General features: G+C 37.2%; 1 protein-coding gene across 3 annotated transcripts in view; it reads left to right on the plus strand.

The window, feature by feature from the left end:
- Nucleotides 1–7,274: 7,274 nt before the first annotated feature.
- The window catches only part of LOC131434974 (troponin C, isoallergen Bla g 6.0101-like), a 59,773-nt gene continuing 53,981 nt past the window's right edge, over nucleotides 7,275–13,066 (plus strand). The window contains exon 1 of one of the 3 annotated variants that reach the window (XM_058602355.1): nucleotides 7,275–7,457. In XM_058602355.1, the coding sequence (XP_058458338.1) occupies nucleotides 7,446–7,457 (12 nt within the window). In that variant the 5' untranslated portion in view covers nucleotides 7,275–7,445. Of the gene's footprint in view, nucleotides 7,458–7,859; nucleotides 8,205–8,305; nucleotides 8,405–13,066 lie in introns of those variants that run through there. The other 2 variants (XM_058602356.1, XM_058602354.1) reach the window with 2 other exon arrangements.

Below are 13,066 nucleotides of genomic sequence, written 5' to 3' on the forward strand. Positions count from 1 at the left end.
TCTGAAGTTCAGGCTTGCAGTGTTATTTTGCTACCTGTGTTCTCATTTCACCAGGAAAACAAGTTCGCCAATTAACTTCTGCTGTAAATCTCATTAGAAGCGAAAAGTGCATCTCACCAGAAGAAAAACAGCCAATCAATTAACTTCTGCTATAAATAGATTAAGAGTGTAGCCAAATATTAGTGAAGAAATACAGAAAAAGTTGATTGACAAAGAGTGTTACTATTTTCCGTATAGAACAGAAAGGAACATCCCCTTTCGTTATTTTTCTCCCGCCGCCGCTCGGCCGGAAACAACGAGACGTTTGCACCACAAATCGGATCGAATTTGAATCTAAAAGTGTAACAATCGATTAAACATTCCATGATATGTCGAAGTAATTTCCACTTTAGAGTTTAGGGTAGTTTAAGGTACTTCCAGAGCTGGTATTCAGGAACCAGCATAACCCAAACCGATTCGTACGGCCATGAATTGACTTGACGAATAAATAGCAATAGTATTGAGTCCAACTTTGAAGCTTTTCGAGATTGTCATCATATGGAAGATGATGGTTTGAATTTAAAAAATTCATCATCCTGTAATTCCAGAATCGGAAGTCAGAATTGGATAAAATTGAATTTATTTTAATTTGAACTTTCTTCGATTTGGCATTTTTTTTTTTGAGAAAACGATTGAGCTTTGAGAAACGATTCGATACTGGAACCGGAATTCGAAATTCAGTGTAGCCGAAGTCAGACAAATTCACCTGAGTAACTGTATAGTTTACATTTGATTCAAACTGTTTGAAAATCAGTATAGTCATCGTTGAGGAGTCGTAGTGCGAATTAAATTTTTGGGTGCCTTCCGAAACGAAAACTGAATACAGCCAAAAATGAAATAAGTTTATTTGGTTATCGACTATCCAAATCTGCTAACCCGATAAACCTGATTAATTTATGTGAAATAGACATTTTTATACTAATCAGCCTGTATATCCGAAACTGGAAGTTGGATCTGACTGAAAAGCAAGATGTTTTATAGAATCCTAAAACTTTTCATTTGAATCTTCTTAGATGATTCTTAGATTTCATTTGGATCTTAGATGGTTCAGCCATCTACGAGAAAGTTGAGTTACACAATTTTAATTTCGTTTCACATTTAGGCATCCTGTAGTTCCGGAACCAGAGGTCGGAACCAAACATAATTCAGGAACCTTGTTTGGGAGTATACGACTTTTCATATGAATCTGAGTTTGTAGAAAACGGTTGAGTCATATCCGAAAAAAATTGAGTGAAATTATTTGTCACACACGACGCTGATCTCGACGAACTGATTCGAATGGTATATGACTGTTATGATCTTCCAGCATTTATTGCTGTAAGTAGTTTAAATCAATATAATTATGAAAATGCTTTCAACTCGAAAATTCCGCCATCATCTGGTTTACATATGCCATATTCGAACGATTATGTTGCCAAAACGTGCTGAAATCGGTCCGAGGCAAAATATCATGCTGTACACAGTCTTTTGGGTACTTAGAAACAAATGTATGTAACAGTACAAAAAATCGTGTTTTATGTTTCTCCCAAGCATTTCTTTGCCAGACAGCGCTCAAAACTTCTACTGCTGGAATAGGGGAAAAAGTCGCTCACACAAAAATTTGGATACCTCCATTAAAAATGGACGGATTTTACCAATCTATGGCTTGTTGGATAGCTATTACCGTGCGGAATCTAAGTCTGAGAATATATTTTGTTTTCAAGGTCAATTGTGACAGATACTGTCAAAAATCTGAAAATTTTGACATAAAACTTCGTATAACTCAAAAAGTAAACATCCGATCTCAAAACCATTCAATAGCGTTTTGGGTGACGGGGAGACCTTTCATTTGCGACTAGTTTGATCAAAATCGTTCCAGCCATCTGTGAGATCTCGACCTCTTAGTTGACAAGACACATACAGACACACACGGACATTTGCTCAGTTCGTCGAGCTGAAACAATTGGTATATGACATTCGGCCCTCCGGGCCTCGGAAATTTTTTTTAAAGTTTGAGCGAATTCTATACCTATTTTTTATATTTATAAAAAAGGTAAAAATGTACATTGATTGTATGATTTCGTCAATTCCCTCCCTATTTTTTGTGAACCTCACTTAGTTACTAGAAGTATGCTCGTAAACTCGTACCAATTTTTCGTATAAACCGATCAATTTTCCCTTACACTTTCTATTTTTTTTAATTCAATAATATAATACATTTTTAGGCACACTGCTTAAGCTCTAAGATGCCAAGGGTATTTTCTAATCTTAATTAACGACTAATTTAAAACTAGAATAGTATCATTAGACTATGTCATCTCCGATTCTCGAAAATCCAACTTTCGGCGATCGGCAGTGGTCGATGAATTGAATATTGCATAAGTCTTCCAGATGGAGTTGGTAAGTATCTATGCTAGCCGCATTACACTTCCGATGTTCGGGGCACTTGCTACACTCCCTCACCCTTAAAATAACTTTATAATTTATTCTGATTTAACTTCCTTTTTGTCAATGAACTTACTTACTTAGTGTAGAAAGTATCTGTGTTTTACAAAAAATATCGATTCCCACCTTTGGTACATGTGCCAAACTTATTGGCGATTCGTTTAGTTGTTTCGTAGTTATGATGAGACCTCAATACACTCGCGTTCATAGGCAGATGAATATTATTTTTCCTTAGTTCTTTGAATTCCTCGGCAAAATGAAACCAGATCTTTTGAAATTATTTAAAGAAAATTGCATTGCATTCAAATTAACAACACCTATACTATCTACTACTACCTTGAAGTTCTTGCCACTCTCTTGTTTTACAAAAAATGGAAGATGAAAATTTATTTTCAAAAACCCCTCCCTCTAGTCTAAATGTCGATTCTTTTTAAATTATATAAATTTCATCATTGACCCCATGTTAGGGACACTTGCTACACACTCTCTTTCCCGAAAATTCCCTAATGATCATCTCTGAAGAGCAGGAAGTACCTGTGGCAAGTTTAAAAGCAATCCGTTCGGTTGTTCCGGAGTTATGCCGCTACAAATATTACACTCCCCTTTGAAGAGCCACTTACTACATCCACCCCACACGAATACCCTTGTAATCATATCTAAGTTGCGAAAAAAGTATCTTTGCTCGTCAGAAAGTATCGATTCTCGTCAAATTAAATATTTTTTTCAAGACCCTTGTAAAGGACACTTACTACACTTCCTCCCCCGTAAAAATTCCCTTACTACTACCTCTGAAGAGCAACAAGCATCTGTGCCAAGTGTGATAGCAATCCACTCAGTAGTTTCGAAGTGCCGATACATCCCTCTTTTTAAAAGCACTTGCTACATCCATTCCCCATATAATCATATCTAAGGTATGGAAAATGTTTGCATGAGCTTCAAAAATTATCGATTCTTGTCAAATTTTATGAATATTTTCATGACTCCCCTGTTAATGACACTTGCTACGCTTCCTTCCCTATAAAAATACCTTTTTGACTATTTCTGAAGAGAAAGAAATACCTGCGTCGTCACTTTTTAGAGGCACTTACTACACCCTCCCCTCACGAATATCCTTATAATCATATCTAAGTTGTGCAAAAAGTATTGATGGTCTTCAAAAAGTATTGATTTTCGTCAAATTAGATAATTTTTTTCATGACCCCCTTTGTTAAGGACACTTGCTACGCTCCCTCCCCCCATAAAATTATTCTTATAACTATCTCTGAAGAGCAAGAAGTACAGGTGCCAAGTTGGATAGCGATCCGTTAAGTAAAAGTTAAGGCAGTTTCGGAGCTATGCCATTACAAACATTACACCACCCTTTTTAAAGTCACTTGCTATATCCATCCCCCATACAATCATATCTAAGGTATGCAGAATTTTTCTAAGGTCTTCTAAAAATATCGATTTTTATCAAGTTGAATGATAATGACACTTGCTACGCTCCCTCCCCTATTAATGACACTTGCTACGCTCCCTCCCCTATAAAAATAGGATCATCTCTGAAATGCAACAAGTACATGTGCTAAGTTTGGTGGCAATACGTTCAGTAGTTCCAGAGTTATGGCGTTACAAACATACAAACTTACTATTTTTTTATGTGGAACACATCTTTATTTTCTATGTAGGGGTGGAAATCAGAAATTCAAGGAAAAATACCCGTAGAAATGTGGTCAGATTTTAAACACTCACAGCTCAGTATATTTTGTATCAATTATTAATATTATTTCATCATTTGATTGGAAATATTTCTGTTCCAATTTGAATGTATCAAGCCACGTATTTTCAATTATATATGATTGAAATTTTGATTAGTAGCGAGCAGTGTCCTATTTTGACTGCTAAAAATCTCCGGCATACCGAAATTCCCTGCCATAGACGACGGTTTTGAAGGAGCAAGCGATATATCAAAGAGAAAGCATCGCTCTGATTGGTTAATCGATGCAAAAGCGAAACTATTGGAAGCACGCGAATCTATAAATAGAAGCGAAATTATAGCTAACGTTTCAGTCCTACGCGTAGCATGCTAGAGGTAGGCTGTTGCTGCACAGCAAGACAAAAAGTGATATAAAACGATTTGAAGCTTTAATTGGTATGCTTTGATCTAGTGTCATGCAAGCTCGGATGAAATTCCATGTTATGTCGTTTCCGCCTAAGAAATTTGCAACTACTCAAGGGTAAATTTTTAGTGCTCAAGATTATTTTCTAAGTTATAACACATAGATCAATAAGTCCCGAGACTAAAGCAGAGATGGCGCTCGTAGTAAACCAGTAACCACGTCTTTCTAGAGTACTAACCTTTGCTTGAAACGGGTCAAAATTTTAAGTCGATCCGACCAGAAACAGCTGAGTTATCGAGGTTGGAGTAAAGTCGTTTTGTAGTTTGTTTAAAAAAGTGAAAAAACTGAGTTTCGTGTTTTGATAAAACATTGTTTTTTAATGGGTAAAAACACCGTGCAAGCGAAACATTGGATTGAAAAATGTTATCCGGACTCTTGTCCATCAAAAGCAACGAATTTAAACCTGGTCGTACCGACACAAATGACGCGGAACGCTCGGGTAGACCTGTGGAAGCCGTTACACCGGAAAATGTGAGTGAAGTGACAAAAATGATAATGAAAGATCGTAAAGTTAAGCTCCGTGAGATTGCTGAAATGACACAGATATCATATGGAAGTGTATTTACTATCCTTCATGAAAAATTGAGCATGAAAAAGGTTTTTTCCAAGTGGGTGCCGCGATTGCTTTTTCATCAAGACAATGCACCCTGCCACAAGTCGATGAAAACAATGGCGAATTGAACGAATTGGGCTTTGATCTGCTTCCCCGTTATAAAACAAATACAATTCGGTTATAAAACAAATACAAATCAAGACAAACAATGTTCGGTGTTGGTTCTTAAACAAGATCAATCTAAGCAGACTCTCGTGCAATTGCGGATTCAAAAATGTGACGATTGATTGAACTCTGTTTGATTGTAGATCATTAGAAATTTTGGTTGCCTTGTTCTACATCAATGGCTCGAACAACCCCATGGGGCTGATTCTTGTAGTTTTTGATAAAGAACTCGAAAATATTCGACACGTATTTTTTTCAATATGATACGTGGAATTTTCGATATGATTTTTTGAAGTTTCGCGTTCACAAAAAAGAGCCTTTTTCCAACAGCCTATACTGTAAAATTCCATGGAGATACGAAAATTCGTCCAAGACATGAAATGTGTGTCTTTTTCTTAGCTTTCAAATAAGCGATTCCATTATACAACGTTTATAGTTAGTGTAATGAAAAAAGTTGAAAATTAATAAACAAATAAAAAAATTTTAAACTTGTGCTTAATTTTTTGTCTTTTTTTAGTTGAAAAAAGAAGCCTTAGGGGTTTAATTCAATCTTGGGAAAGTTTCAGAGTGGAAAGATTAATACTTTCGGAGCAGTGAATTTTTCAATCACGACCTATGTGCGAAGCGTATCGCAGCGCAACTCGCTCAAATATGGGCTTAACTTGTCGACACATGTCGCGCCACTGATCGAATCCTAACTTTGATAGTTTATTGTTGGCAAAGTTACAGTTAAGATCGCGTTTTCTTAAGTCTTCTTAAGACCTAGGAGAGCGAAGCACTGTTTCAATCTGTTTGTTATACTAGTTATTGCACGAACAATCCCTTGGCTTCTTTCAAAAATCTAAGAAAATTTTTTTGAATAGAATACCACAATATTATATATGAGAAAGGCATCATTACACCACTAGGTGGATTAAACCAGGTTTTTTTTTATCATATGAGTGTTTCTATATACAAGATAGACATTGCTATAGTTCATTTGGGATGTTGTAGCTGACAATATCCTTCACATTCTGCTTGCGTATTATGTATGCTTTGCAAAATATATTTTACTCGCAAAAAAGTTATAATCAAATTTCCGTATTTTTCGCATTCAACAATACACTAACATAAGCGCTCTCGTGGGGTAGGTCAGAAACCCTCACTAGCAGACTAGCCTACCCAGGTACGAGGAAAGCGTTGATACCAAACATTTCAGAAAAGTCTAATTTTGATTTATTTGTGATTATGTCATAACAACTAAAAATGATGAAATTGTTGATCATATTTCCGGTGGCATGTAGCAAAAATTATGTTGATACATTTGATACAGCAAGAGATAGTCACGTTCAAAATAAAGTAAGTCGTCACGGCAAAATTGATTCACCGGCGATCTGTTCACCGGAAAATCTCGCACTTGGAACGCCGCGTTTAACAGATTACCATCGTAATTTCCTTTTGTTTTCGCTCGCATTTACTTACGGGCGTGGTGCGCGGCCGAAGATTGTTTGCGTGAGTGGTAGGCGTTCTGGGCGGACGGAGAGTCAGAGGTCCTCGTGGTGAGATCACACTCACGTCAGACCGATTCTTCCCGGGCAAATGATCAACCATTATTGAACCATGAACGTAAGTGTGTGAGCACGTGATAGAGAGAACAGGAACACTTTCAACTTTCGAGACTGTCGACCGGTCAGGGGAGGTGAAGCGAGCTTAAAATAAATTTATATTAAATAGTATAAATTACAAAATAATTTACTCTGCCTCTTCGCTGCGGGTCTCTGCGGTATTGAACGTGCGCCGGTTTGGTTGGGCGTGCGGAGAAGATCTGAATGCTGGGGGGGAGTTAAGCAACGGATTCCCTTGCTGTTTTCGTGGGAGGAACGTTGCGTTTTGGTGCTTGGAAAATGGGGAAAATGGAAGGAAAGCTTATATATATAACTATAGTCGACCGTCGGCCAGGCACAGCATATACTTTCCAAGTGTTGACCGTGGTTCACGTCTAACCCGAACGGTTCTATTCTGCTTTCCGGATATCCACGGATTTCCGTCTCCGCGCGCGCGCTCGTGTTCTGAATCTGTGCTGCTGATTTACCTTTGCAAAGTGCAAATTTACTGCTGTCTTCATAATGACTTCCATTGTAAGTATGATCATCGGTTTGGCTGAGCAATTTTCCCGTACCTCGTACTGGCACCGTGGTTGCAGCCTTGGCGGGAATGGATGACGTATATTTTTTTTGGCAACTCGCATAATTTCTGCTGTACACACCTCGGCACACCTGCTACCGTGGCGTCTAGGATGGCCAAGTTGATCTCAACCGTGCCAAGTTTTCCGTGCCACCGCCATCGTAAAACATCCCGTCCCGCATCCAGTCGGTAGATCGACTTTAAAGATTGAGATCTACGAAAATGTCGACATCGAACATCGTTCATATTTGAAACGACTATAAAATGTAGTGAGCATGCCGTGGCGTGTTTTCTTGGCCACACAGACTAGCTCGGAAAAATACCTGGGAAAAGTGCAGTAAAAACTGCTGCATCAGCATATATGCATTTTGCACGATTTCGTGTGTGAGTGAGTGAATGGACTAGTCGGACTAGAATTTTACAGTACTTTCTACCGACATCCTAGTGGAATACCGATGGTGGCCCAAGGTAAAGGCCTCGCGTTTGGGACCCTTTTATAAAATTCCGCTCAGCGGGTGGCTGCCTGCTCAATTGTAGTCCTAGTTTCGCCGTGGGATTAGCAACAACACCGTTGCTACCGTGTAGTGTGTGCCCAGGTGCCAGAAAGTGCTCACCGAGTTCCGCTTAACGCAGAAAACACAGAAACAAAAAAAAATAAAAGAACCGCGACAGCCCTCCCGCCAAGTGAAATAGTAGCCATGGTTAGTGTGATTATGTTTTAAGAACTGTTTGCCCGACTGAACGACTGCATTATCTGGTGGCGTTTGCTGCGAACCAAATTGTAGGATTTTATTCCATTAGCGACCTAAACCGTAGTATGGAAATATTGAAGAAAGTGTTTGCCGTGCTAATCTGTTGGCTTCTACTGATCGATGCTAGTGGGGTCACCGGAAAAGCTCCGGTTGGTTGCAGTTGTGTTATCACTCGTTTGCCTCGTTTGTGTATTCCTGTTTGGCTTGTGATTCAAGCACCGACTAATTTTCTTACAGTAGATCTTAACAGTGCTGACGTTTGTTTTTTGGGGATTGAATGGAACAAACTTTCAACGAAGAATCAACAATGGATTGTATCACTGCCCTTAGTGAGATTTTGGAATCTTTAGAATTCTATCAATAGATGATCACTTTTTGAGGTTACTACATCCTAACTGTACTCGTGGTCATGATTTCAACGCCAAATTGTTTTTTCTTCAAATTGATCGAAGTTTCCCCGTGTTGAGTGAGCTTAGAATGATCTTTCTCTCGAAAATCACGGTCCTGATGTATATATTGGAACCAAACAATCAAAAGTGACTGTCGGAGATTGATCAGTTTTGGCATGTTGCCATTTTCGTGGAAATTTGGACTGATCGCCAATATAACAAAGTAGCAAATTGAATAGTGGAACGATTTCATTCGTTCGTAATTGAACTCGTCCATATAAATGAAGTGAATCGTTTTTTTGTGCATTTTGGAATAAATCACCGCCAAAATCTAAAGTTTTGATCAGTTTTTTGGAAGGTAGACGCAATTGTCTATAAAATTATAAATAACACAAAACGTATCTAAATTTGGTTTAAATTCACCATGGATAGTTGTTAAAGTATCAAGATTTCATACAAAACATTTATATCGATTGTATCTAATAATATCTAAGATAAGTTTGTGTAAAATATTATTGTTGTATCGTAATTGGTTTAATTTTGCGCATCGTTAATTGTAATCCATTTGGATTTTCTAAAAGAGAGAACAAATAATTATATTTTCACTATAATGTTCAAAACTCAAAATTATTTGATCATAATTTGATATAGACGAAAATACCACTATTTGTAAATAAAATTCTGATGCAATTTTACTAGGACTTTTCAAAATTCGTCCTGTGGAAGAATGGGTAGAACTTAATCGTGAATATCTCGAGCTCTACTGAACGCAATAGCAAAATTCTTTTTCCATACCATCAGATACATGGTCAGCAAATTACGATTAAATTTTCAACAATCTGAGATAGCCATCAATGATTCAAAAATTAAGTATTCTCAAATTTTTGGAAACAATGGAAACGCATCACGCTTGCTTGCCTTTCTCGTACCCGCGACGACGGTTTTAAGGTAATCAGGCACATACCAGTCCCATTGTTGAACAGGACCATGGTCGCAAATCGATCATTTCCTCTGGTGCTTTACACGAACGCGAACTTCGGGAACGTATTGGATCTGGATTAAGAAACTGAATTTTTTAATGGATTGAGGGACATAAAGGGGGGGTTGGGTCTTAACGATGAAAAAAATCATCATTTTTGCGAATTTTTTCCAGAACTATCGTTCAACAAAACAAATTCAAATGTTTCGCGTGATAAAAAGCATCATTCGAACAACATTTTGTAATTTTTTCGTGGAAAAATATTGAGAAATAAGTTGGTGAAGAGGTATTTTTGAGGACGCTTCTTAAAAATCATGATTTGCGGTGTCCACTGTATCTCAGCGCAGACTAATCAGAAGTGAACAAATGAAAAAATCCGCCATTTCGTAGCTGTTAAACCTCCCCAAAGTAACAAACAACGAAAAGGAAAACGTTGGGGTCTGGTTTTTTATATGTAGAAAGTGTGTGCGAAATTTGAAAAAAATTGGTGCAGTAGTTTTCGAATGACGATGGACACGGACTTTTAAAACCTACTTTCGAGAAAAATGCGTTTTAAGTTTTTTGTACATAAAATCAATGGAAACAATTAGTTACTCAAGGGAGCCCGTAGGGTCTAATATTTTCAAAAAATCATATTTTTTCTTTTATAATTTGTTATAATAAAACATTTCAAGAATGTTTTGTTAAGTTTTTAAGTTAATCGAAGCAGAAATCTTGGGCCTGTGTGCCGAGCTCTTACTTCTTCGCAAAGATAAAGGCCCATAACTTGCTGAATTTTGTTCCGAAAGGCTTGAAAATTTCACAGTAAATTCTTGATATGTTTTACTATTAGAAAATATAAAGAAAATAATAAATGGTTTTTCAAAAGTGTTACACCCTACCCGCCCCTTAATTCTAAACCTAAAAAAAAATGCAATTTTAGGTCTTAGGTGGTTCGTTGATCCCTTAAGGGCATTTTTTGGGGGCCACAAATCCCCGCGAAGCAGTTTTTGGGGGGTAACAAACCATTTTTATGAACAACATTTTTTTCGGTCAGCAATTGTTTCTAACAGTAGACGTTTTTGTGTTGCTTCTAATTTAATGGTATTTGCCAAAATACTAATCATGTTGTCGTTTTTAGAAATTGTCTGCCATTTCCCGTTGATAGTATGAAATTTTCGAAATAGAGTTTAAGTTTGTTTCCAGTGAACAAATTCAATTTCAAACGTGGAAGTCCTGTGGCATCCGAGTGAAGCGAAGCATGCTCGGTTCGTCTAGTCAACTAGGCTGTCTCTTCATGTGTTTTCACATGCAGCATAGTTTAATAGGCTTGTCTATGCGGTAAAATTTTCACGGTTTTCATTACGTAAAGACTGTCCCAGAAAGTATAGCCCGAATACACACTTCAATAGCTGTCTCAAAATCAGAAAAGGATAACAAAAAACAGTTTAATGAATGTAATAGGGCTGTTGATCCTGCAGATTACACCGTAGGATAGTGGTTGGAGAAGTTGATGGTCAAAACTCTACTACCACTGACAGTGTCAAAACTACATTAAATAGAGGTTAAAACCGGGACAAACAACGACAATGATAATAATACTCAAAGTTGTACTGGATGATCGGAGAGATTCTGCAAATGAAAAAAATATCCCGCACCTATTTAAACCAAAAAAAGACGAACGCAAGCCCACTTCGGATACATGTTTGGCTGGATTCATTGTTATACACCAGAGAAAAGAATGATAGTAGACTGAAATCGGAGGCTCAATGGGTTGGAAGGTTTCAACTTGTTCACCTGATTTGGTTTCCTAGAACTATCATCCGTTCCTAAACCTCAAATCATCTCTAGGAAATTGATCTTTATTGATCGTTTTGGAATCTTAAGCCTGAAAACTGAAAACCGGAAAACCGATAAAGATAAGTTTGTATAATACCCAGCTAATAAAACCTTGAAATTGAAACAGTTTTGACCCAAGTAAAGATAATTTGTCTATTTTTGTTGCATCGTTAATTCTAATGACGATATGCAATTATCAACACACATCACTCTGTATTTCCGGACCTAGAAGTTGGATCTCGAATAAATTAAATATCGCATGGAATATTAACACCTTTTATTTGAATATAAGTTCGTGAAATAGGCCAAGCAACATTTAAGAAATCAATGTGTGTTCCATTTCGATGTTTTTGATCGTTTTGCCTTTCTCATATAGAGAGGCTATACAATCGATATGAAACCCGACTTTTTAACCGATGCCCTGAGGGCCGAATGTCATATACCATTCGACTCAGCTCTACGAACTGAGTAAATTTGTGTGTGTGTGTGTGTGTGTATGTGTGTATGTAATATAAATATGTACTCACTTTTCTCGGAGATGGCTTAACCGATTTTCACAAACTAAGATTCAAATGAAAGGTCTCCCGATCTCATAGCCTGCCACTGAATTTCATCCTGATCCGACTTCCGGTTCCGGAGATATAGGATGATATGCCCAAAAAAATGGAAAAAATATCCACTCACTTTTTTCAGAAATATCTGAACCGATTATCACAAACTAAGATTCAAATAAAAGGTGTTATGGTCCCATAATCTGCTGTTGAATTTCATTTGGATCTAACTTCTGGTTCCGGAGTTACATGGCAATATGTGAAAATTCGTGAAAAAATGTGCATACATTTTTCTCTGAAACAGCACAACCGATTTTCACAAACTAAGATTCAAATTAATGGTCTTATAGTTTCCTAAAAATTTCTCGAACATTTGATCCAGATCCGACTTCCGGTTTCGTAACTAAAGCGTGGTAAGTGGAAAATTACCAATTTCATTAGTATTTTTTTCACAAACGATGGTCACAAAACAAGTACAAATCCAATAAAACTGTCTGATAAATTCTTCTAGTTTGCAGAGCTTGTTAGTTTGTGGGCATCAAAGCTTTATTCGGCCATACTGGTAAATCTTTTCCTGTTCCGGAAGCACCGAAAGTATTGCAGAAAAACATAAAATATAGCACTCACTTCGATTTCTTTGCGATGCTTTAGCCGATTTTCACATGTCTTGATTTGAATTAAAGCTCATATTACAATTAAAGCTACTGTGAAATTTCATCCGGATCCGACTTCCGTTGAATGTATGCTTTGTTCTATTTCGTACACGCTATGAAGGAATCGAAACGGTTACGGATGTCTGCTAATGGTGTGTGATATTGGTAAAAGACGGTGCTGCGGTTGATAAAATTTTAGCTATTCTATGATAAGTGCGACCGAAAGAGTAAACGAATGTTAATTAATTCAAATTTATTTGGAAAAATAAGAAATTTTCGCATCCGGTAGTGCAGTAATACCGTGCCGGTGGTGTAATGATGTCAATAATGATAATAAAAATAATAATCCTACTACATATTTTTATGCTGGTGATTCATGCTGTTTAGCTTGACTTATATACGCAGAAGTAACAGAAACGCA

The sequence above is a fragment of the Malaya genurostris genome, chromosome 3, assembly GCF_030247185.1.
Source record: "Malaya genurostris strain Urasoe2022 chromosome 3, Malgen_1.1, whole genome shotgun sequence".
Lineage (NCBI taxonomy): Eukaryota > Metazoa > Arthropoda > Insecta > Diptera > Culicidae > Malaya > Malaya genurostris.